General features: G+C 26.8%; 1 protein-coding gene across 3 annotated transcripts in view; it reads right to left on the reverse strand.

The window, feature by feature from the left end:
- LOC136072022 (1-phosphatidylinositol 4,5-bisphosphate phosphodiesterase gamma-1-like) overlaps positions 1–25,724 on the reverse strand; it is an 82,956-nt gene that overhangs the window by 26,186 nt on the left and 31,046 nt on the right. For all 3 annotated transcript variants that reach the window (XM_065819923.1, XM_065819922.1, XM_065819921.1), the window contains exons 12-23: positions 23,874–23,991; positions 23,690–23,775; positions 23,522–23,604; positions 19,094–19,148; positions 9,723–9,790; positions 4,500–4,619; positions 4,386–4,417; positions 3,864–3,989; positions 3,338–3,518; positions 3,198–3,220; positions 2,976–3,104; positions 2,698–2,875 (exon numbers count right to left, since the gene is read on the reverse strand). In XM_065819923.1, the coding sequence (XP_065675995.1) occupies positions 2,698–2,875; positions 2,976–3,104; positions 3,198–3,220; positions 3,338–3,518; positions 3,864–3,989; positions 4,386–4,417; positions 4,500–4,619; positions 9,723–9,790; positions 19,094–19,148; positions 23,522–23,604; positions 23,690–23,775; positions 23,874–23,991 (1,199 nt within the window). The remainder of the gene's footprint in view (positions 1–2,697; positions 2,876–2,975; positions 3,105–3,197; positions 3,221–3,337; positions 3,519–3,863; positions 3,990–4,385; positions 4,418–4,499; positions 4,620–9,722; positions 9,791–19,093; positions 19,149–23,521; positions 23,605–23,689; positions 23,776–23,873; positions 23,992–25,724) is intronic.

Genomic DNA, 25,724 nt, shown 5'->3' on the forward strand with positions numbered 1-25,724 from the left:
TTTTGCCGGTCGGCAGTTAGGTCGGCATTGCCGAATGCCGACGCTAATTCCGAGGGTTGATATATATATATATATATATATATATATATATATATATATATATATATATATATATATATATATATATATATATATATATATATATATATATGATGTCAGATTGCAAAGCGATGTATGTACTTCAGTACATCAACTGATATAGGGAGAAAATACAAGGGAGTTGTTGTGACTGAGCATTGTAAGCATTGATTGAGGGTTTCCATTGAGGAATCAATAAATATTTTTCATATTTTTTTGTGAAAATATAATTTTTCTTAAATTATAATGCTTTTTTATGAAATATATCTATACGATGAAGAACTTTTTCATAAAATATTTATATAATGGTTTTTTTGATTATTTTCTTACAAGTTTTGATTTCGACAAACCTTTTTTTTTTTTTTGGATGTCTCAATATTTATTGGTGAATGTCTATAGTCTTCATTGTTTGTGATTTAATGTGAGCATTATTAGGTTGGCATGCACACATTTAAAACTTTATTTTATTTGCAATTTCAAATAAACTAAAAAATGGCAAAACGAACATTTTATTATATTTTGAATAAAATAATTAAATTAAAATGTAAAAATTAATATTTTATTTAAATTCTGAATAAAATAATTTAAATAAAATAAAAAAAACAACCATAAAATGGAAAAATGTTGTGTTTTTTCAAATTTTTAGCAAGATGGTGTTAGTTTTTCTGTCATTTTTTTACTAAATGTTTGCAGGTTTGTTAATTATTGAACCCTGTTTCTAAGTTTTGTAAGTTTGTGCTGACCTGATGCCAATTTAAAATAGTTTAAGATCTCTAAAAACTAGTAAAACAACACATCTATCTTGAGCTTCTATTGTCAGTCTCTCCTTTATATCTATCTTCAGCAGGATCATCAGAAAGATTCCTGTTTATCATGCTAAAGGAGAAACTGAGGGTGGAAGCTCAAGTTCAATAAGTGTTTTTTTTACTAACTATATATATATATATATATATATGTATATGTATATATATATATATACACACACACACACACAAACACACACACATAAAGAATAAAAGAAAAGGTTGCTGTTCAATGCTCAGTCAATGTAGCACCACTCCTTTGCTGCAGCAAACTATAAGATAGTCGATGCATGTAATGAAGTCCACGGTAGCAGGCTACTTCAGTGTGATATCACTGAATTGTGATATCACACTGAAATATAATAAGTATAATTATATATATTATAAGTATAAATATAAGTCTTAAAACAAATATATATCTAAAATAGAAAATAAATATAAAATAAATATATATCTAAATATATATCTAAAAACACTTTTATACTTGTGCATATAACTATGAATACGTATTTAGATAACATTTCTGACGTCACACTGAAATAGCCTGCTGCCAGTGGCTTCAGTACATACATCAACTATCTTATAGCCTGCAGCCGCAAAGGGGTACCACTTTTTTAAAATTATTAAAGTACATTAGAGTAGTTAAATGCTGATTTTTACCACAAATGTTAAGTTTAAGACCTTTACTATATATATATATATATATATATATATATATATATATATATATATATATATATATATATATATATATATATATATATATATATATATATATATATATATATATATATATATATATATATATATATATATATATATATATATATATATATATAAATATATATATATATATATATATATATATATATATATATATATATATATATATATATATGTATATATTAGTAAAAGCAGCTCTTAACTACTCTAATACGAATGTTTTCAATCTTGAATGTTTTTATTTTTTCAGCCTAGCCTTTTTATTTTAGTCTATCAAATAAAGTAGAAATTTTAAAAGAAACATTTTACCTTTTTTGTTAATAAGTTTGTTATTGAATATTTATTTTATATTAAACAACATTTAATGTGTTAAAAATATTTATGTGTTTAATAGAATGGTTATTTTATATTTAATAACATTTTGTGTTAAAGATATGGAAAGAAACCAGCTTAAACACTTATAGTAATTTCAACACAATTTTTTTTTTTTTTCCCCCAACATCTTTGCTTCTAACAAGGCTGCAAGCAACCACTATTAGAGTTGGAAGTTACTGGAAGAGAAAAGATGAAGGTAGTAGAGCAAGATAATGATTGACAGACAACTTAAAAGATTGCAAATTATATGAATCAAGAAAGCAAGATAAAGGAAGCAATTTCCAAAGAACTGATGTTCCAGGAAAAAAGGCAACAGACATGAAGCAGATTGTACTGGGTTACATGTTACCAGTAGCAGGAAATCCTGACATGACATATGACATATATATGTTTACATATAAACTTGCTTCTACATGAATATATTATAATTACATAAATTCTAAAATTTAATAATAGTGTTACCATACATACACCACGTTTTCTTGTGATTTGCACTTGTGATGATTTAACAATATATTTATGTCTTGAGTTGACAATATATTTATGTCTCATGAGTTGAAAGTCTATTTATGTCTCATGCCATAATACATAAATTCATTTGACAATAAATATATGTAGTATGATTTGATGATATATTTATGTGTTGTAATTTAACATTATATTTATGCACATAAATTATTTGAATTGAAAATTATTTAAATATGTAAGGAAAACAAACCATTCCAAACTCTTGGACTACATCTTGATTACAAGGGTACTTAAGCTTCGTCTTTCTGTAAAGTGGATTTTTTTCATAATGAGCAATTAACTCTGTAAGACTTTCAAATGGAGCTGTACCAATCATAAATAACCGTCCTTCCTTTTTGATAACGCAGTGCTTAATGGTACCTCCAGTTCTAAAAAAAATTCTGTCTTTTCAAAAAGATTTCAGATGAAGAAATGAAATGATTTCTTTTATTTATCATGTTTTGCAAAAAAAAAAAAAATTTAATTAACCGAAATGATATTGCATATGACTCATTTTGATCTCCATCATTTCGTTTACGAACCAAAAAATATGAATCTTTTCGCATTCTTCTCAACATTTCCTCTGCTTGAAGTCGAGTAAGATTCTCATGATACCAACTGCACATAAATTGAAAGTAATTTTATTATATAGGAAATAAATTTAACATTTAAAAATTTTTCAAATTAAAATTTATTAAATAGAAAACTTACTCTTTTCCTAGATGTGCATTAGGCTTTAAGAAAAAAACAATAAAATAAATGAAAATCTTTTAAGTATTTAGTTTATCAAAAAAAAATTAAAAATACTTTATACAATAAAAAAATCACTTGTGAGTACAACGAAAATTTACCTGAGGTACAGGTTCAGTAAGCATTAGTTCAAACTTATCTGATTTAAGTGGATTAGTCTGGTAATGATTAATCAAACTATACAAGTTATCAAAACCTTTTGGACCAACTAAAAAGTATTTTGCAGTACCATCATTAGTAGGACGTGATTTTATATGGCAATGCTGAACACGATTCTTTCGCCTGCAAAACAAACACATGTTGGTAACAAATAACAGCAGATTATGGTAGTGGATTTTTTTAGTAAATCCCTAATAACACTTTTTATAGAACTTTTTAAAGACATTGCAGTAGAAGTGTAGCGATAAAGTGCTTGCTTCATAAGCACATAACAGAGGTCGAACACCACCATATATGGTAGTAACACATTCAACTTGTTTCTCCACACAACAATCTTGTTCATTTACTTTGTTTTATATATAAAGATTTAAAAAAAAAAAATAACAGTCTTGTCAACTTGATGGAATTTACCCTTAAGCAAGTGAATGTTTTGAGAAAAAAAAAATAATCACCAAACATAAAGCTCACCAAAAAGATAACGAGAAATCTCCTACAAACATATTACTTGGTCGTACAAGGAATGACCCATCACCACGCTGATACTCTTGGAGCAAGCTTTCTGCTTCTTGGCGAGAAATATTTCGATGAAACCACCTAGATTATAATATTAAAAGAATATTATCATTTAACATAAAATTTAATAATGGAATTGCCCATACATGTATGTATGTATGTATGTATGTATATATATATATATATATATATATATATATATATATTATATATATATATATATATATATATATATATATATATATATATATATATATATATATATATATACACACACATGTATGGGCATTTCCATTATTAACTTATGTTACACGTGCATATATAAATATATATATATATATATATATATATATATATATATATATATATATATATAAATACAAACATGTAAGAAACTTAAGTTAAAGTATTCTACAAATAGAGTCCTCAATGTTCTTAAAAAACAAACCAATGATAAATTAAAACAAAAATACTAACTTTTCCGAAAAATGCAAGTCTTCATCACCGCACTGAAAAAATCATAATTTTTATTATTTTATTTATTAGTTAAACATTGAATGGAGAATTATTATTCTGATCAAAAACACTAACAGCTTTTTTATCAGATTCACTATTTTCATCATCATTGTCATCATCATCTTCTGCTGTCTCTTTAGAATCAGAGTAATACAGCACCCTTGATGTCAATACAAAAAAATGTTTGTTCCATTTCTAAAAAAAAAAGTTCCATTTTCAAAAAACTGTTTAATAATGCTACAAAAAAATACAACAAATGAATTTACCAACTTTTAACATAGAGTCCTTATGTAAAATGACACTAGGGACTCTATTACAGATACCGGGGACTTGAAGACTCTAGGACAAACGAAAATAGGTTCTAATAATTAAAACAACTTCAACTTTTTTTTAAATGTAATTCATAAGATCTCGACATTTTTATTGCTTCTAGACATCAAAGAATTTGAATAAATAGTGATTTTGTAACTTTCAAAACCAGAATCCATTTCACATCTCTGTTAGAAATTCTTAGAATGTTTCATTATTTGATATTGTGTATGTGATTTATTATTGTGTATGTGATTTATTATTATGTATGCGATTTATTATTCTGTATGGAATTAACATTCATTGTATGGGATTAACATTTATTGTATGGGATTAACATTCATTGTATGGGATTAAAATTCAAGTAAAAATTAGGAAAATTTTTTGCCTGCGAGTTTTTTAAATAGACCATTTTTTTTAAAATACTCTGAAAATTCTCAATTTGGCAACAAAAATATACAAGATATTTGGCATGTTATTTACTCTAACTTTGGAATTTATAGATCTCTGTAAAGAATGACATCACTGTTTTGGTGTAATGAAATTAAGCCAGGTAAAGACAGAATAAGTATTGATCATTATTATGAAACTCCTTAATAAATGACATCATTTTTTGATGAAATGCTTTAGGTAAAGATTTTGGTTAAACTCAAGAGTGCTGAGGAAAAAGTACAGTTTTAACATCCTTTTATCAGAAATTGATTAAATTACATTAATTGATTAAAAAATAAAAAAATCATAATTGATTGTGCTGGAGTCAAAGTGAATTCACAAATTTCCTCACAGATTCTAACACGCAATAGCATCTTTGGCATATTCTTTTTTGCTGGTATCATTATGCATTGGTATTTTTTTCATTAAAACATATACTTGCCTTTATTAAACAAGTAATTAATTACAAAATTTAACAAAACAAGGAAAAAAAATAAAGACAAGTGAAATTTAAAAGGAGATAATTTCTCCTTTAGTACCTGTAAAACCTTATACTACAGTTACTCTATAATGTAAAGCATCATACATTTTTTGACACTTTTATTTTCAAAAACAGTGAAAATTAACAAGTTCAAGTACTTTATTTATAAACTTTGGCATATATATAATTCTGACATATATAAAATTCGCCGAATGGTCACACACGAGCAGTGAACGCCTGAGGGAAGAAATGAAGTACATTAGAATAAAGGAGAATTATTTTTCAAACAAAGCATATTTTGACAGTTGTCAAGACAAAAATAAAGATTAATAGAGGAATATTTAAAATAAGACAGACAATGCACCTAAACAGTACTAACAATAATAATAAAAAATAAATTGTCATATAAATACTAATATGAACTAAGATAAACAAAAAATATATCACCAAACAAAAAATAAATATAACAAAAAATACATTAAAAAATAAAAAGTATGCATACAACAATGAAAGGCCTCAGAATGAAAAAAAAACATTAATGCCGATGTGTAAACATTATTTGTGTAGGGATTAAGTAATAAACATCTCCTCAGAGTCGCGTCTATTATTACTGGTGTTTCGATGAGGATCAGCACTTATAACTAGTTTATCCCGTCAGACAAACGTCATCGCTGAATTTTTTAAATAGACCATTTTTTTTAAAATACTCTGAAAATTCTCAATTTGGCAACAAAAATATACAAGATATTTGGCATGTTATTTACTCTAACTTTGGAATTTATAGATCTCTGTAAAGAATGACATCACTGTTTTGGTGTAATGAAATTAAGCCAGGTAAAGACAGAATAAGTATTGATCATTATTATGAAACTCCTTAATAAATGACATCATTTTTTGATGAAATGCTTTAGGTAAAGATTTTGGTTAAACTCAAGAGTGCTGAGGAAAAAGTACAGTTTTAACATCCTTTTATCAGAAATTGATTAAATTACATTAATTGATTAAAAAATAAAAAAATCATAATTGATTGTGCTGGAGTCAAAGTGAATTCACAAATTTCCTCACAGATTCTAACACGCAATAGCATCTTTGGCATATTCTTTTTTGCTGGTATCATTATGCATTGGTATTTTTTTCATTAAAACATATACTTGCCTTTATTAAACAAGTAATTAATTACAAAATTTAACAAAACAAGGAAAAAAAATAAAGACAAGTGAAATTTAAAAGGAGATAATTTCTCCTTTAGTACCTGTAAAACCTTATACTACAGTTACTCTATAATGTAAAGCATCATACATTTTTTGACACTTTTATTTTCAAAAACAGTGAAAATTAACAAGTTCAAGTACTTTATTTATAAACTTTGGCATATATATAATTCTGACATATATAAAATTCGCCGAATGGTCACACACGAGCAGTGAACGCCTGAGGGAAGAAATGAAGTACATTAGAATAAAGGAGAATTATTTTTCAAACAAAGCATATTTTGACAGTTGTCAAGACAAAAATAAAGATTAATAGAGGAATATTTAAAATAAGACAGACAATGCACCTAAACAGTACTAACAATAATAATAAAAAATAAATTGTCATATAAATACTAATATGAACTAAGATAAACAAAAAATATATCACCAAACAAAAAATAAATATAACAAAAAATACATTAAAAAATAAAAAGTATGCATACAACAATGAAAGGCCTCAGAATGAAAAAAAAACATTAATGCCGATGTGTAAACATTATTTGTGTAGGGATTAAGTAATAAACATCTCCTCAGAGTCGCGTCTATTATTACTGGTGTTTCGATGAGGATCAGCACTTATAACTAGTTTATCCCGTCAGACAAACGTCATCGCTGAATTTTTTAAATAGACCATTTTTTTTAAAATACTCTGAAAATTCTCAATTTGGCAACAAAAATATACAAGATATTTGGCATGTTATTTACTCTAACTTTGGAATTTATAGATCTCTGTAAAGAATGACATCACTGTTTTGGTGTAATGAAATTAAGCCAGGTAAAGACAGAATAAGTATTGATCATTATTATGAAACTCCTTAATAAATGACATCATTTTTTGATGAAATGCTTTAGGTAAAGATTTTGGTTAAACTCAAGAGTGCTGAGGAAAAAGTACATGTATGGGCAATTCCATTATTAACTTATGTTACATGTGCAATAACTTTATCAAATATTGGCCTATTTAAACTGTAAATTAAACTTTTAGCTATTTTGTATGAAAGCTCTTAGTCTAAAGAATAAAATAAGCTAAAAAGTTTTGAGTCTGGTCAAAAAAAGGGCAAACTTATCACTGAAAATGCCACTTAACTTACGTTACACGGAAAATAAGGTAAAAAAATTGGTTCATCTTTTAGGTCATATTTCTGCGAATCAGTAAAGCGGTTTGTATTAGAAACTTTTAAAAGATGTTAAGAATTCTTTGCCAATTTAAAAAACATAAAACTTTATCAGAGGTGACCGGCTAATGAAATTAAACTTGTTTTTTTGATACTATACATTCAACTTACATAACATTACTTACATTACTGAGCGATATTTATCGTGGATTTTTTATATCTATTATCAAGAGTTAGAGTTACGTAACAAAAGAATTGCAAAAGTATTGAACTCATTCATTAAAAATAATTAACAAAGGAAATTTTAAAAAACTGGTGGCCCCTCCTACTGAGTGATTTTTCATAACGTTTATGAAAGTAATCAAATCAAAAACAGTTTTTACACAAGATCAAGAGCAACTTTAAAAAATTATTTTAGTATTACAACTTTATTAAAACTTATTTGAGTCATTTAAATAAGAATATTTCTTTGGTTTGTCAAAGTTTTTACTAACACTCCTTATGTTTATGCGTATTGCCTTATTTTCATCAGGTTGAATTTTTAAAATGCTGCAAAATATTTACATTTAAATCTTTTAAAATATTTTTGACAAAAAACTGCTATCACAGTTTAGGAAGGAAAGGGGTTCAGTTATATATGATCATTTGTTACAGGAGGGAAGGGGTTAAGAATTGACAAATCTCGGGTGATGTGTTTTATTGATGACCCCATCTAATTGCATTTACAATCGATTTGTTTTACTAAAACAAAAATAAAAAAGTTTTTAACTGATTTTTTTTTATATTAGGAGAATACCAAATAAATATATATATTTTATAAAATGTCTTAACACAAATATTTATATAATTCTTATTTTTATTTATCTATGCTTATTTTTGTCAACTAAAATAAGAATACATAAACAAATAAAAAAGAATATAAATAATTCTAAGAAACATTAAAAAAAATTAAAAAAAATTTCTTCTAAATTCTCCTAATATAAAAAGTTTCAGTCAGAACTTTGTTATACCAACGTGATCAAATAAGAATTACTTAATGACATAATTCATTTTGTAAACAAAATCTTAACAAAAAAAAACTTAAAAAGCGCCAGAACTTTAGTAAATTCATGTAGCTTTAACTAATGTTTAAAAATTTAAAATAAAAATGTACTTTAACTAAGCATTGTTATTCAAAGTTTTAAATGTAAAAGCGTAACATTTAATATTCTTTCACATATATTATTAAAAAACATAAGATTTTTAACTAAATTTTAGAAAAAACAAAACTTTATCATGCTTTTTTTAACTTACGTTACATGAAAATTGCAAAAGTTCTTTTGTTATTTTCTTAAAATATATATTTTGTAAAGTATAAAATCTGACCAACAACAAATTGAACATGTTAGCTCCATTTTAAGGCTAATTTAATTGCGATTATGCAAATAAATTCATGGTTAAAGAAACATTTTACAATGATACTCTTTTCATCAAGTGAGAAAAACCAAAACTTTTTTGAGGCATAAAAATGACTTAATTTAATTATAGTATTAAAGGTATATTTTAAATAAACTTTCATGTGTCTATATTAATATTCATTTGCTAAAAGTTGACGAAAAAGAGAATAAAATTTCACTACTTTTTTATTTTTTGTCGTGGAATATTTATATACAAAAAGTGGAACATATATATATTGGCCCATATATATAAAAAGAATAAATATACATACTTTATCTTCATCTTCCATGTAAATTAATCCTGTTTTCAATGAGCTTGCTAAAAAGTCCTCATCCAACACTAAATTTTAAAAATATTAAAAAAAAAAAAAATATAGAGAGATTTTAAATTCACTATAAATCTTCTATATTAAAAACTGTAAAATAGTAAGATTTATTTACACCTGTAAAATGAAACATAATGTATGTAATACATTATCAGTGGCAGACTGTCCATTAGGCTAACTAGGCTGCAGCCTAAGGGCCTGTGCATGGGCCCCTTGGCCCCATGACATAGTTGTGTGTCTATCATTTATAATTTATCAGTCAGATTCAGGCTTTGATCATATGCAATAATCATGCAAATATGATCTTGTTCCTAAGTTGTGGGCACCCTAATTTTTATTTCATAAAAATAAGTTGGAATTATATAAAATTATTTTATTAACCATAAAAAAAACAAAAATTTGTTAAAAAAATTGTATTGATTTGAATAATTAACACAAAACAATCCTTAAAAATACCCTTATTAATAAGAATGTTTTTATGGATTGTTTTGCGCTAATTATTCAAATCAAAACAAGTTTTTACAACAAATTTTATTTTTCTGGACTGAATCTCCATAAAAACATTAAACACTGTGACTGCAATGCGGTGTTTTGTTTAAAATTTAAACTGTTTAGTGTTTTGCAGTTATCAATATCAGTCTTTGAGTAATTAAAGTTTGATATACAGTATTATACCAACCTTTTGTTAAGTCACTAAAATGTCATATCATCAAATATCAGGAGCTGTAAAGTGTCATGAAAGAAAATGTGCGATAGAAGGACACACAGAAGTAATGTGAAAAACTGTTAAGCTCACGGAGTGAGCTTAAAGGTTACTAACATATGCAGTGTCTGAGGCAAGTATTACAGTTATTTGAGGGTTGGGTGAGTAGATAGAATATTGTATATAATCATCTCAGTTTTTATCAGTATTACAAGGTACAGAGTTGCTCCTTCCTGAGGGTCTGCAAAACATTTCTGAACGTCAATGTTGAATTGAAATACATGGATATATATAAATATAAGGCAAATTTCTATAAAACTGTAATAAGCTATGTAAGCAGGAACTTTAAAAAGGGGGGAAAAAAGAACAAATATTTTATGGATTTATTACATCAATATAAGTTTTATAAATGTATGCTGTATACAGTCCGATATAAAACTATTAGTCCATCTTATAAAGTTAGTATAACTTTGACAATTTAATGGCCGATTATAGTGCCATTTAAATCAGACTGCAATATATACTGATTGATTTATGTTTTTTGGTCCATAACTTAACACTTTTACATTTAGAAAAATAATTATTATAATATAATTTAAACAATGTTTACACAATTTGTATAAATTTGTTTCTTTATATATATATATATATATATATATATATATATATATATATATATATATATATATATATATATATATATATATATATATATATATATATATATATATATATATATATATATATATATATATATATATATATAGATATACATATACATATACATATACATATACATATACATATACATATACATATATATATATATATATATATATATATATATATATATATATATATATATATATATATATATATATATATATATATATATATATATATATATATATATATATATATATATATATATATATATATATATACAAGGTGGCCCATAAGTCACTTTACATTTTAGAAATTAATTAACTTTTTCTAAGATGACTGTATTTAATTAATTTTTTTTTATTACAAAGTTTAGAGTCTGTAAGTTAGTTCTGACTTATTTACGAAAGATAATGTCTCTCAAATAGCCTCCATTCTTGGCTTCACAAAGTCAAACTTTTTCTAAGCTATTCTCCATGACACTTCTTAACATCTGAGATTGTAGGGAAAGATTTTCCTGTCGTATGTTTGCCTTAAGTTCTTAAATAGTTCTGGGCTCATTTGCATACACTTTGTCTTTAAGATATTCCTAAAGCCAAAAGTCAAGTGCTGTCAAATCAGGATAACATGAAGGTCATTCATAATTGGAATTATGAGAGATTATCCGATCCTAAAACATTGCAGTTAACAACTGCATTGTGACTCTAGCCGTATGTACAGTTGCTCCATCTTGTTGCCACCAATACCCTGCCATGTTTGCTAACTGAGGTTGAACAAAATTTGCTAGCATGTCTTGATATCTCTCAGCAGTTACAGTCACAGCATTTTTATTTGCATCTTCAAAGAAGAAGGGCCCAATAACGCTATCTGATGTTACTTCACACCATGTTGTGACTTTAACCGGGTGCAATGGACTAGCATGAACTTGGCCTGGATTTTCTGAATCTGGTATTCTGCTTATTTAAATGGAAATGAGCTTCATCTCCCATAATTAACTTGTGAACAAACTCATTCTCATTTCTTGCAGTTCTCTGAAACCTGACAGCATAATTGATTCATTTTTGAAAGTCTGGTGGTTGTAAAGATTGCACTATTTGAACCTTGTAAGGGTACATGTGCAAGTCTCTTTGAATGTGCTGCAGAGAACTCTGTGAGATGCCAAGTTCTTGAGAACGCCTTTAAGTAGTTGGGTTCTCTTCAATGATATAGCTCGCAGCTTCAGTATTTTCACGTGTACGTACTGAACGACCTCATCCTTTTCTAGACATATCACTTACAGAGCCATGCTCTTGAAAACGCATCACTAGGTTCAATATTGCAGGCCTACTAGAGGGATGTCAAATATTGAAATGGCGCATATGCGATCTTTGCGTTGCAACAACTGACAACTACTTTTAAAGTAAAATTCAATTATCTTCACTTGTTGTTCTGCTGTAAACTTATCCATACCAAAAATCTCCAATGATTATATTTTTTATTTCTGAAAAGAGAAATAGAAATATATTAATAGAAAAAAATTATTTAATTTTTAAAATGTTAAGTGACTTAGGGGCCACCTTGTATATTAAATTCAATAGTTCAGTAAACTAAAGATTGACAGTATCAAAAGGAACTTGTGCAGACCTGTCAAACTTTAATTTACTGAACTATTAAACTTAAATTTAAAAGCTTATTTTCTGCTTTTTAGTACAAAAAAGATTATGTTAATGAGCAAATGTTTTTGCTGTATTTTAGTTTTTACCTTTTAGTCTTTACAATGAGTTACAAACAGTAACAATGAGTTACAAACAGTAACAATGAGTTACAAACAGTAACAATGAGTTACAAACAGTAACAATGAGTTACAAACAGTAACAATGAGTTACAAACAGTAACAATGAGTTACAAACAGTAACAATGAGTTACAAACAGTAACAATGAGTTACAAACAGTAACAATGAGTTACAAACAGTAACAATGAGTTACAAACAGTAACAATGAGTTACAAACAGTAACAATGAGTTACAAACAGTAACAATGAGTTACAAACAGTAACAATAAGTTACAAACAGTAACAATGAGTTACAAACAGTAACAATGAGTTACAGTATTTAATAATGCAAATTATTGTTTATTCAGCATTGTTATTGTTATGTAACAATATTATTATTAAACAGTGTTCAGACTACAAGATGTAACATAAAAATGTTAATAAAAATTTGAAAAAAAAATTTTTTCTTTGTAAAAGCAATAGGGATTGCAATCCCAGAGGTCTTTCTCAATCCCAGGATTTTAGTATTGAAAAACATCAATCCCAGGATCCCAGGCATGATTCCAGGATTTAAAAACAGTATAACATTTACATTGTATTAAATAGAATAAAAACATTACATTTTTAACCAAAATATATTTATTAAATGAAGGCAGTTTACATTATATTGTTAAATGCATGAGCAAAAAAATATCTTAATTGGTATTAAGAAATTATGTTAAAAATAAGGAAATATATTATGTTTTATGTGCTTTGAAATGCGATTTAAAAAAGCACAACACGTCTAAAGTCTCATTGTCCAAACAGTTACTAATTTTTGTATTGAACATCCCAGCGGAAGAAAACGCTGGATCAGCCTCAACACTTGTCGGTTTCAAGGTCATAAGAAATGAATAAGCTCTTTCTAAATAATTGCCAAGTGTTTCACCATTTTCAAGTAGAGTCATTTCTTTTTGAATTTTTGATAACAATGTCTTGTGTCTTACTGGTTGTATCGCTGATTGTCCTTTTTTAATAACACAATCAAGTTACTCTTCAATACTTAAAGGATTACTTACAGGCTCAGGTACCATTTTAGGTTCCTTAATCAAATTCAGCATATCAGAATCAACTGATGCTCTTACTAGAGCAGGATTGGAAGCGTTTAATCTTTCCAGAATTTTTACTAAAAGTTTTACATTTAAATGAAGTAATTATTACATCATCGACTTTAACGGAGCTTTGATCGTTACACAGGTATTGCAGAAGTCTACTCATATCAGTTCAGTGTTCATGCAAACGAACCATTAAAGCTGCAAATATTTCTTTAATTGGCAACAAAATGCTTCAACAATTGCTTTAATGGGAACTTAAGTTGTAATAATCTCTGATAATGATAATTATCAATTCATCATGTGACAGAGCTATAGAATAATCTTGGACTAAGTGAATATCAATTAATGATATTTGTATACAGTTTTCTACTTTGTAAAATAGTTTAAACATTAACAAAAGACTTCACTGTGACTAGTAGTCCATTATTAGAGTTGTTTTTCAAACTCACGCTTAATGTATTTTTGTAAGATATCATTTTTGGTATTTATATTTTATAAAATTGTGTAAATATTAGTATCAATTTGAGTATTTTATTATGACTGACCCATAAAAAAATTCATTTAGTTCAATTTTAGGTCTTACATTTTCGTGATTGTAGATCATTAAATCTTCCTCAATTTTGTCATTCTCGGATGAATCACTGTCAGAAAATTCATTCTCAAATTCTGGCTGATTTGCATTGAATTCTTTCTTTTTATTAAGAACATCATTTACAGTCAATTTACATTATATGTCAAAAGACAAAGATTTTTACTTTTTTTTCTTCTCTAAATCAAACCATATCGATAACAATTTTATTGTACAACTGAAAATACAATTATTTTCTGCAAATTTATACTATTTCTAAATTATTTTATTGAGACACATAAACTGTTGTTATTTTTATATTTTTATTGCACTTTGTTTTGTTCAATCTTGTTGGGAGTCCTGGGATTGATATTAGACAATCCTGGGATTTCGGGATTATAAAAAAAGGCCGGTCTAATAAAAAATCTAAGGATCCTGGAATTTTGGAATCCCGGGATCCTTAGATTGCAACCGCTAGAAAGCAGGAACTAATAACTAAGCAGACCCATATTCTGTTAAGATTTGGACTCCTGACAAATCTTTCATATTAACTGAAAGTCGAGTTTCGAAAGTCATTTATAAAAACTTTCAATAACGGTAGTTTTTAGGTGTTAAAAATATAATAACTGTGTGTATGCGATCAAATCAAAATCTAAATTTTGCCTCAACTTAATCACCTTATTATCTTAATCACCTTATTATACTTATTAGTTTATTAACTTCTTAATATTCTTCATCATATTTATTTCTAATTTTATTAATTTTAATCTAATTTATTATAACTATTTTTTTCTTTATTTATGGACTCAAAGTATTTAATTATAGATACAAACCAAGTTTCAACAGCAGGACTTCCAAATCTCTACAGGTGACTAAGAAAAATAATTGATTCTGATGAAGATAGCAAAGACACAGGAACTAGCAAAATCAGGCTTGGCCAGGAAGGCGTGCGATTTCAAGTCTTTATATGACCACGCAAATAATATTTTGTTTTGATGATTTAACCACGGTTTTAAACAAATGCGCTGAAGTAATTAGTTTTTAATTACGTCGAAAATAAATAATTTCGATAAGTTTATCTTTACTAACGTTTTTTTATTAGCAAAACGCTTTTAAATAAAGTAGCTAATGATTGTAATTAAAGTATCATTGAAAGTTGTATAATTTTTTATTTATATTATTTAATTATATAAGATTTTTTTAATAAGTAAAACAAACGTAAAACTTGAAAAAAAAAGAAAATTTTATAAGCGACGACTTTAAACAGCAAAGGTCTCTTTAGTAAACTTTATATTAGAATCATTAAAGTTTTTACTGAGAAGAAGAAAAAAAGACAAACTTTATTGAAAGCCGTTTGAATTAAATAACTTTGATCTTTACTTGCGTTTTTATATTATTGAAACGCATTTAAATAAAGTAACAAATCACATTTTTTATATTTACTTAAATATTTATTTTTTATTATAAATGTTTTTAAATAAAAAAAAATTATGACAATTTTTCAAATAAACCATTTAATTATTTTTACTTTTTTTACTTTTTGTGCGAAGAATTGTTAAGAATCTTTTTTTAAACTTTTAAACGTACGCGTTTATTAAACAATTGTCCGTTGTAAGTTGTTACTTTATTTAAAAAGGGTTTTGCATAATATGAAATTATAAAAACATAAGTAAAGATAAACGATTCAAAGTTATTTATTCCAAACGTAATTTAGATAATCTTATCGTTATAGTTTATTATTTTTTTTAGTCAAGTTTTAATTTTATTTTTGCTATTTTAGTTTTATGCAAGTTATTTTTATTTTGTTTTTCTTTATTTTTTGACGAAAATTTATTCGCTTCTTTAACGTTTTTTTTAAGTTTCTATATAGTTGAGTTAAGATTTTTATGGCGCGTTTTTAAAACGCATACAAATTTTTAAAACTTATTAACAGCCGTGGTCAAGTTAAGTAAAATCAAATAGTATTTGGGTGGTCATATTATGACGTGAAATCGCACGCCTTCCTGGCCAAGCCTGCAAAATCATACAATCAGTAAGAGGCTTAACTTCTATATCATCATTAAAACAAGCAGCTCACTTTTTAAAATTAAAAAGCAACAAATTTCTTTAAAATAAAAATTATTTATTAATAAGTTTGTATTTTAGTAATCTTTCTTGAGAATTAATCTACTTACAAATTTATTTAGTGTTTTTTATTCTAAAACACCAATAAAAAAATAAATAAAAAAAGAAGGGCTTCACAAATTTATTAACAAATAAAACTTTATTATTCACTAGATATAAAATGCAAAGAACAGTCGGTTTTATTTTACCATTGTTAAAATCAAATTTTATTTTATTAGTGTTCCAATCTAAAAGTCATCACTTCCAATTGAATTTATATTTGTGTTTTACATTAAAAAAGTAATTTTATCAGCGTTCCAAACAAATTTAATTTAAAGCTGGAATAGCCATTACTTAATGAAAACAAAACCCAACCAAAATGTGAGCTTAAGCATTTGTCAAACTCTTTATTCCATCTCCTGTGTCCATAAAAATCATTGTATCGTTTGAATAATCATTATTATATTACTCTTAGTGTTTTTTAAACATTGTAATTAACAAAAATGAATGACAAAATTAATATTATGCACACTAAATAAAAATATTGTAAGTATTTTATAATCCTATCTCTGATAGAACTCAAACTTTTTCTGTCTAAATCTTTAGATTTGGAGGTGAAAAATTTTTGTGCAATAAATCAGGTTTTTAAGTAACAATTACAAAAATTCCAAAAGTTCACAAATATTCTATCAAAATATATTTATAACTTAAGAAAGTAATTTGTATAGTAAAGTGCAACTTGTTTCTCTGCACAGCGGCTTTGTCAAGGTTTGTGTTTTGGAGTTATAGAGTTGAGAGAGGGTTGTAACGGGCCGACTGAATAAGTGCGAATTTCATAACTGCAAATCTGCATAAGTGCGACTGGCATAAGTGCGAACTGGCATAAGTGCGAACTGGCACAAGCGCGAACTGGCATAAGTGTGAATCAATTGCAAAAACTGGCATAAGTGCGAACTAGCACAAGCGCGAACTGGCATAAGTGCGCCAATAGAATTTGCAAACATTGGCATAAGTGCGAACTGGCATAAGTGCGAACTGGCATAAGTGCGAAACAATTGCAAAAACTGGCATAAGTGCGAACTGGCACAAGCGCGAACTGGCATAAGTGCGCCGAAATGCCAGTTCGCACTTATGCCAATGTTTGCAAATTCTTTCGGCGCACTTATGCCAGTTCGCGCTTGTGCCAGTTCGTACTTATGCCAGTTTTTGCAATTGATTCGCACATATGCCAGTTTGCACTTATGCCAATGTTTGCAAATTCTTTCAGCGCACTTATGCCAGTTCGCGCTTGTGCCAGTTCGCACTTATGCCAGTTTTTGCAATTGATTCGCACTTATGCAGATTCGCAGTTATGAAATTCGCACTTATTCAGCCTCCTCGTTGTAACCACAACTAAAAATAGCTTCCTCAACTGTAGTGGCCTTCATGGCCTTGGGGAGGTGAATTGAAATTAAAAAAATATTTCTAATTTCTTAAGCTAAACCACTCATGTCTAAAACATTATATATAACCACACAGCGATGCATTATAACAAACCACAAAGCACTTTAAAGCACACAAAAAATTTTTTTTTAGACTTAAATATTTTTCAAATATTAATTTGGTTTGATTAAAAATCTAAAACAGGAATCTGAAATCAAGAAATCAAGTGTATTGAAAAATGTTAAAGATTAATTTTTAATATCGAAATTGTTGAAATTTTAAATGATCCTGTGCTACTATTAGTTTATAACTAAAACTTGAATTTAAAAAAACTTTTTAATTTTAATTACTGAATAATTTTTTATTTATTTTACAAAAATATTTTCTTATAAAAAAAGAAAAAAAGTAAAGAGACCAGGTTTGTATGCTCGTATAGAACCATGTTTATACTCAGTGGTCATCCAGGTCATAATTTAAAAACCGGAAAACATTTTGCAAAAAAAAAAAAAAAAAAAAACTGAAATTTATTTCCCTTATATTTGTCTTAGCTTTAACCTGATGGCTTTCTCAATTTATTTTCTTATTTTATGTATAAGTATTGACTGAAAAAGTTAAAAACAAATAATTTGCAAAAATATGTTTAAATTTGTATTTATGGAAGACTTTTTAAAAATCCGGAAATACTAAAAGTTGAAAGAAGTATCTGGAATTCCGCATATCTGGAAAATAATAATCTCTGATTATTTTTTATTTATTCTACAAAATTATTTATTTTACAAAAAAAAATGTTTTATAAAAAATAAAAATAATAAAGATCAGGTACTTTTAAATGCTTTGAATTGTTTCAAGATTTAGGTGATTGTAGTTTTTATGTGCAAGTATAACTAGCAATTAAAACACCTTATAATCTAATGATAACCTAATAATCACAAACTGTAATATTTAAATAGACAAATAATATACTATATTTATTATATATAAATTAAAAAAAATTGTGCGTCTAAAAAATCTTACATGAATCTCTTGAACCAATTGAACTTCCAAGGTCGTCACTAATTAAACGTTTGTTCTAAAAATGATTTTGTAACTCTAAAAACCTATGGAAACTATATAATATCTTGTATATAAAGATTAGGGCTTGAATTAATATAAACATCTGATATTAATGATGTCAGGTCAATATATAAACTAAACATTTTCACAAAAATTTGCACAATAAAGTATGTATAATAAATTAATTTTATTACACATATTACATTTTGCAAGCACTTTCTAAATATAAAATCTATTAGAAAATTTAATTATAGTTAGTTATGCTTTTTAATATGGCTTTATAATAAAATAATGGAAGAGAAATAAATTTGGTTAAGAAAACTTTTTTATTATTTAAATACTTAAATTAAAGATTATTTTGGAGTTTTTGGAGATTTTTTTTTTTTTTCTGATTAAATTTTCTATTTTATTTTAGAATATTTTTTTTGCTTAAATAGTTAAATTTTAAATTATTTTGAAGTTATTTTAGAAAAATATTTATGTTATTTCAGAATTTTAAGAACAAAATAAAAAAATTTATATTGTTTTTATTTCATTCTTTTAGAGTATTTACATTTTTATTTTGTACATTTTAAACAGATTTTTGTGGCTGGTTATGGATTTTATTATTCTGTTGAAACAATATTTTAATGAAATAAAAAAAAACGGACAAAAATTTTTAGATGACAACACATTGAAAAATATATCCATTGTTGCTGTTATCTATTCTCACTTTCACGATTTTATAAACCTGTTTTGTTTATTAGTTTAGAAACAGGCATCAGCCATCCCAGAAGCCACTGCAGTGTCAAACCAATTTGCTTTATAGTAATTTTAAGAAAAATTACAAAGTGAGCTTTGGCCTTTTAAAATCCTCTTGTTAAAAATGATTTTATTAAAAAAAAAAAAGGATTGCTTATTTACAAATTTAAAAAAAACTTAATACCTTGGTCTCGCTACAAATAAAAATACAAAATCATGAACAACCAAATTGTGTTTAACAATTCTTTATTTAATATTAAAAATCTTTTTCAAAATGATTTTTGCCAAATGCTTCAATAAAAATGTTGCAACTGTTAACTATTGCATGTGAATATCTTTGAGTATATTAAATATATATCAAACTTCCTAAAAACATATATTTTCATGAACTGCTTAAAGATACATATGAATTTAAAAAATAAAAATACGCAAAAAAATATAAATAATAAAAAAAACTAATCACAAGTGTGTGACAAGCAATTGCGATTTGCTGTTGTGATATGCTTAATTCAAGCCATAGATTAAAAAATAATATAATCTTTAGTAAAATTTATACATTTCAAATTAAATTAAATTATAGAATCTTTTGCAAAAATTAAAATATTAAAAAAATACAAAAAATAACAAAGAAGTTAACATAAAACAATTAACCTTAACTAATATAACAAACTTAGGAGAGATCTCTGTAATTCCCGTATGTACAATACACCATGTACATAGGGTAACTCAACTTCAATATAATAATAATTTCTTGAAAATTTTACTTTTTTATTCATAACAAAAAACTAATAGAAGTTGTCTGAAGGTAGAAACTAATAGAAGTTGTCTGAAGGTAGAAGTTATTTGTTTTATAGTAGCAATTATGTTCTTATGTAGCAGTTCATTATTCTGAAACATGTTCTTTTGTGGCAATTCATCATTTTGAAATATGTTCTTATGTAACAGTTAATTGTTTTGAAATAATTGTAGTTCATGCATTATCAGTTTGTTTTAAGTTAATAGTTATGTATTTATACCATTATTTCTATAGTTTTCTGAACTCATGTGTTCAAAAAAGAATAAACAAGATGTTTTTTATACACTTTATACTTGTTTACAAAGCCTCTGTTTCTTACAACATGATGTACTTATTTATGTCTTTAGTGTTTATCTACAGTAAGGCACAAAAGTTTAGAAACATCAAATTTTTTTCAGTTTTCAATGTATAACTTTTTATAAATGTTCTCAAATAAGCCAAAATGTTTACTAAATTTTGTTTATAGTATTTTAATTTAAAATACAAACTAAAAAGTTGTACAATTTAACATAAATATTTAATTTTTTTTTAAAAAAAGGCCTTCATGCAAAAGTTTTGAAACTGACTTTTAATTAAGATTTATTTCAAAAAAGCTGAAATTATTACTAAAACTTACAAAATTACAACAGTTAAAATTTGGTAGCATATCCACCTTCAAAACAGCATCACTACAATGAGGAATGTTGTACTAACATTTTTTAATCAAAGCAAATAAATGAAGTTGTTTTTTTTCTAACTAATTGTTGATCCATGTACTCCCAAAATCTGTGAAGGCTGTTCAAGAACTTTGATTTTTCATGACTTAAAATATTCCATATCAGATCTGGAACAATAGTTTGGATCATTATCTTGTTGTAAGATCCATTTGCAAATCATTTTATACTTTGAATGTGATAGTATAAAATTCTTTGTGATATCTAAATAAACTCTTTTGTCGATAATACCTTCTATGCGATGAATGGGACCCATAATGTCATACATTGAATAAAACACATCCAAACTATAACATTTCATTATCCATGCTTAAAACAATGTAACTGATATTTTGGATTAAGTCTGTCACCTATTGGACATCTGACATACCTAATTCCATCACTACTGAATAGCATAAACTCTAAATTATCAAAGAAAAGGACTTTTGACCACTCATTTGTCCAAAATGATAATTCTTAAATTGTATTTTGGTTTTTAAATTTCTTGCAGATGTGAGCAGTTTCTTAACTGGACAACGAATAAACAGATTATTTTGTCGTAATCGACTCTTAATTATATCAACACTACAGTTTGTGCCATGAAACTGATGAATAATTAAATTAAGTTTGACAGCAGTTTTGCAAGGATCGTTCTTGGAACACCTTATTAATAGTCTATCAGCCTTATCAGTAGCAACTTTAGATCTTTCAGAGTAAAGCTTGCTTTCAATATTTTTGCGCTGATCAAATTGTTTAATAATGTGAGTTATTGATTATTTTGAACATTGTAATGTTAAGAAATCTTACTGTTAGTCTTTTTTTTCTATTTTATATTTAATTTCTTGATTTCCGTTGAAACTTCCTTAGCCTTTTCCATGCGTTTAAAATATCACAAGGTAACTGAATTATAAAACTTTAAAAATATTTTAGCAATTAGTTGTAATTTGCTGCTTTTAAAATAAAAGTAAGTAAAACATTAAGTTTCACAAATATTTAAGTTTAAGTTTATTTTTGTTTACAAAGAATTGATTTAATAGCAGAGGACGAGACTGTTTCTAAACTTTTGAACGCTTTGCATTTAAGCTTTTTCAGTTAAAAAAAAATTAAATTTTGAGTTTCAGTTAAATTTTACGATTTTTGTGTTTGTATTTTGAATTGAAATAATATATGGTAAAAACTTCAGCCGATTTAAGAACTTTTGTGAAAAGTTATGCACTTAAACTGAAAAAAAGTCGGCATTTCTAAACTTTTGCACGCTACTGTAATTATTATCCACATTTTTAACACAATTCCTTCTTGACGTATTTTTGCATTCAATGTATTAAATCTAACAATCTAATGGTAATTTAACTAATGGTAACATAAGCAACAGTAACATAACTAACGATGATGTATACTGAAATACTAATCTCAAAACTAGTTCATGATTTACACATTTAAAAAAAATTTTAAAAAATTTTGTATTAAAATTTTTATAATTGTTGAGACAATCAAGATAGCAATCAGGATTCACTGAAACTGAAAACTTTTTTTGGTATAGAAAATTAAAACAAAATATATTAATAGCAGGATTTTTTTAAATTAATTTAAAAATATTTTTGCTACCTGATTCAACTTGTTGCAACCTTGTTTGTCAAGGTTTGTGTTTCCGAGTAAAAGTGTTGCTTGCAATGCTTATGTATGGAGTAAAAGTGCTGTTTATCAAACCTCGTGTTTCAGAGTAATAGTATTGTTTGTCAAGACTTGTGTTTGGAGTAAAAGTATTGTTTGCCAAAGCTCGTATTTCAAAGTAAAAGTATCTTTTCAATGGTTATATTTTGAAGTAAAAAAAAAAATTGAGAGGATGTTGCAAGAACATCCTCTCAATTTTTTAAGAGTAGTCTACTCAACTGTTGAGTAGACTACTCTTAAAAAATACAACAGTTGAGTAGACTACTCTTAAAAAACACACTTTTTTAAGAGTAGTCTACTCAACTGTTGTAGTTCTGCCTTAGGGAGCTAAATAGTTAGTCTACTCAACTGTAATGCCTCTGCCTCGGAGAGGAAACAGTGAAAAAAATACACTTCCCATCCCTTAAAATCCACAAAATAATTACAGAATTTTCAAAAATGTACTTTATTTGTACATAATACATAAATATTTTTAAAATATCTTGAAACCTTTAAAATGATTTTTCTTTTTAAACTCTCAGGTGAAGGCAGCTGTGTTTCATTTGGATCTAAGAACTGAGTAACCAAATATTCTGAAGAAGAAAAAAATTGCTCAAGTTTTTGTGTGTTAGTGCAAAGAAGCAATAAGTAACTCAACAGTTTTTAAAAAATACTTACTTCCTAAGTATTTTTTGAACATATCTGCCATCATAATTTGTTGTGGTATACTGCAATGATTTTCCAAGGATAAAATTAGAGGATATCTACACAAAAGATAAAAATGTAATAACAACTGTTAAAATAAATTTTTCAAAAATATGAACTAAAATATTGTAAATAATTTGTGTGTGTATGTGCTTACTCAGATTCTGCAAATGCATATGTAGCTATGGCCTTAACAACATCAACAAAGTTTATTTTAGTACAAAGCGTCAAGCCATGATAAATGATTGGTTCTGAAGGTCCATCCCAGCAATCCACTGTTAAATATAATTACATTAATTATTTAAATACTACTTATTATATAAAATATTATTAAAAATACTAATTATGTAAATACTATTTATAGTGTAAATTATTATTAAAAAAATTACTTATAATGTAAATACTACTTATTATGAAAATTATTATTAAAAATACTACTTATAATGTAAATACTACTGGCAACATGTAACCCAGTACAACTTGCTTCACATCCTGCTGCATTGTAGGATACATTTTCTTAGACAAAAGGTAGGAGAAGCCAACTCTGCCTTAACAAACTCCCTGCCTTGGGGTTCTTGGTTGAGTAAAGGCTAGAGATCATGTCTTGATAAAAATATTCATCTTGGGCAGTCATTAAATGCATTCCACTACTGTCTTGTAAAGATTCTATCTGTTGACCAGCTTCGCACCTCTTCATTATCTATTAGACTGGGGTGATGTATTTTTTGATACATTGATTTCAGTTTAGTATGTTGAATGCTGGATCTTCTCAACTCATTGCATGGATTTTGCTTGAATCTGTTTTTATGACTAGACAACTCATTCTATTATCTTCTAATGAGGGTACAGCTCAAAAACTCAGTTTTATGGTTCTGAGGCTGGCTAGTAGTCAGATTTACCAAACGCAGTGGTAGCTCTTAGAGAGGCTGATTCCATCAAAAGCTTTAAAATATTAGAGTACCAACAGTGCCAGGGTATGTGTCCCTGTTCATACTTTTGGTGTGCATTGTCAAGGCCACTTTTGGAGCCCTTTGTTATGGCTTAGGATTTATTAACAGAAATAAATTAACTGTTTGAACTATTAGATAGTGTAATGAGTACTATCTGCACTTTAAGTCAAGTTTTTTAACCTATTTAAAAAATTACTAAAGTATCAAAAACTATGAAACACAAAAAACCATCGTCATCACCAAGTTCTCTAAATCTATCATTCACTAATATTCATGGTCTTCGAAGAAACTTTTCTTCTGTCGAGTCTCATCAAGACTCAATATAATGAATGCAAAGTTCACCAGACCTACTTGCTTTTTGTGAGACTAATTGTTTGTGAGACTAATTGTGAGCTCAGCTGACTTATATTGTGATCTTAGTGTTGATGGTTATCTTCCTTTAATTCGTAAAAACTCCAATAGTCACATGCTTGGCCTGACCATTTACATTCGTAAATGCTCAAGGTTTCATTTAGCACTACATCTCACCTTTTTCTTTGTTCTATATCACTCTCCTTCATCTCAAGACTGCATTCTTTTTGATATTATTTCTAATAAAATTGACCAAGCCCTTTCTTATTATCTTTCAGCCAATATCATTGTTTTTGGTGACTTTAATGCTCATCACACTGAATGGCTTGGCTCAAGTGTCAGTGACTCTGTAGGTGTTAAGGCTCACAATTTTTGCCTTTCTCAATCTCTAACACAAATAGTGAACTTTCCAAACAATCTGAACCATTTACCCTCTCTACTTAACTTAAGTCTTGTTTTTGATTCTAGTCAGTGCTCAGTTTCTTCACATGCACCTTTAGGTGCTTCTATTTACGGTTTGATCTCTCTAAAACTATTATCTCATTATTCTTCATCATTAGAATCCCCTTATCATCTTATCTTTTAAAACTACCTTAAAGCTGACTGGGACTCAGTGGTTTTCATTGTGATGGCCCTTAGGTAGAAATCTTTCGTCTTTCTGCTGAAAAAGTGCTTCTTATATTGCTTCTTTCAATTCTAAGATTTTA

This window comes from Hydra vulgaris, chromosome 15 (genome assembly GCF_038396675.1).
Source record: "Hydra vulgaris chromosome 15, alternate assembly HydraT2T_AEP".
In the NCBI taxonomy this organism is placed as follows: Eukaryota; Metazoa; Cnidaria; class Hydrozoa; order Anthoathecata; family Hydridae; genus Hydra; species Hydra vulgaris.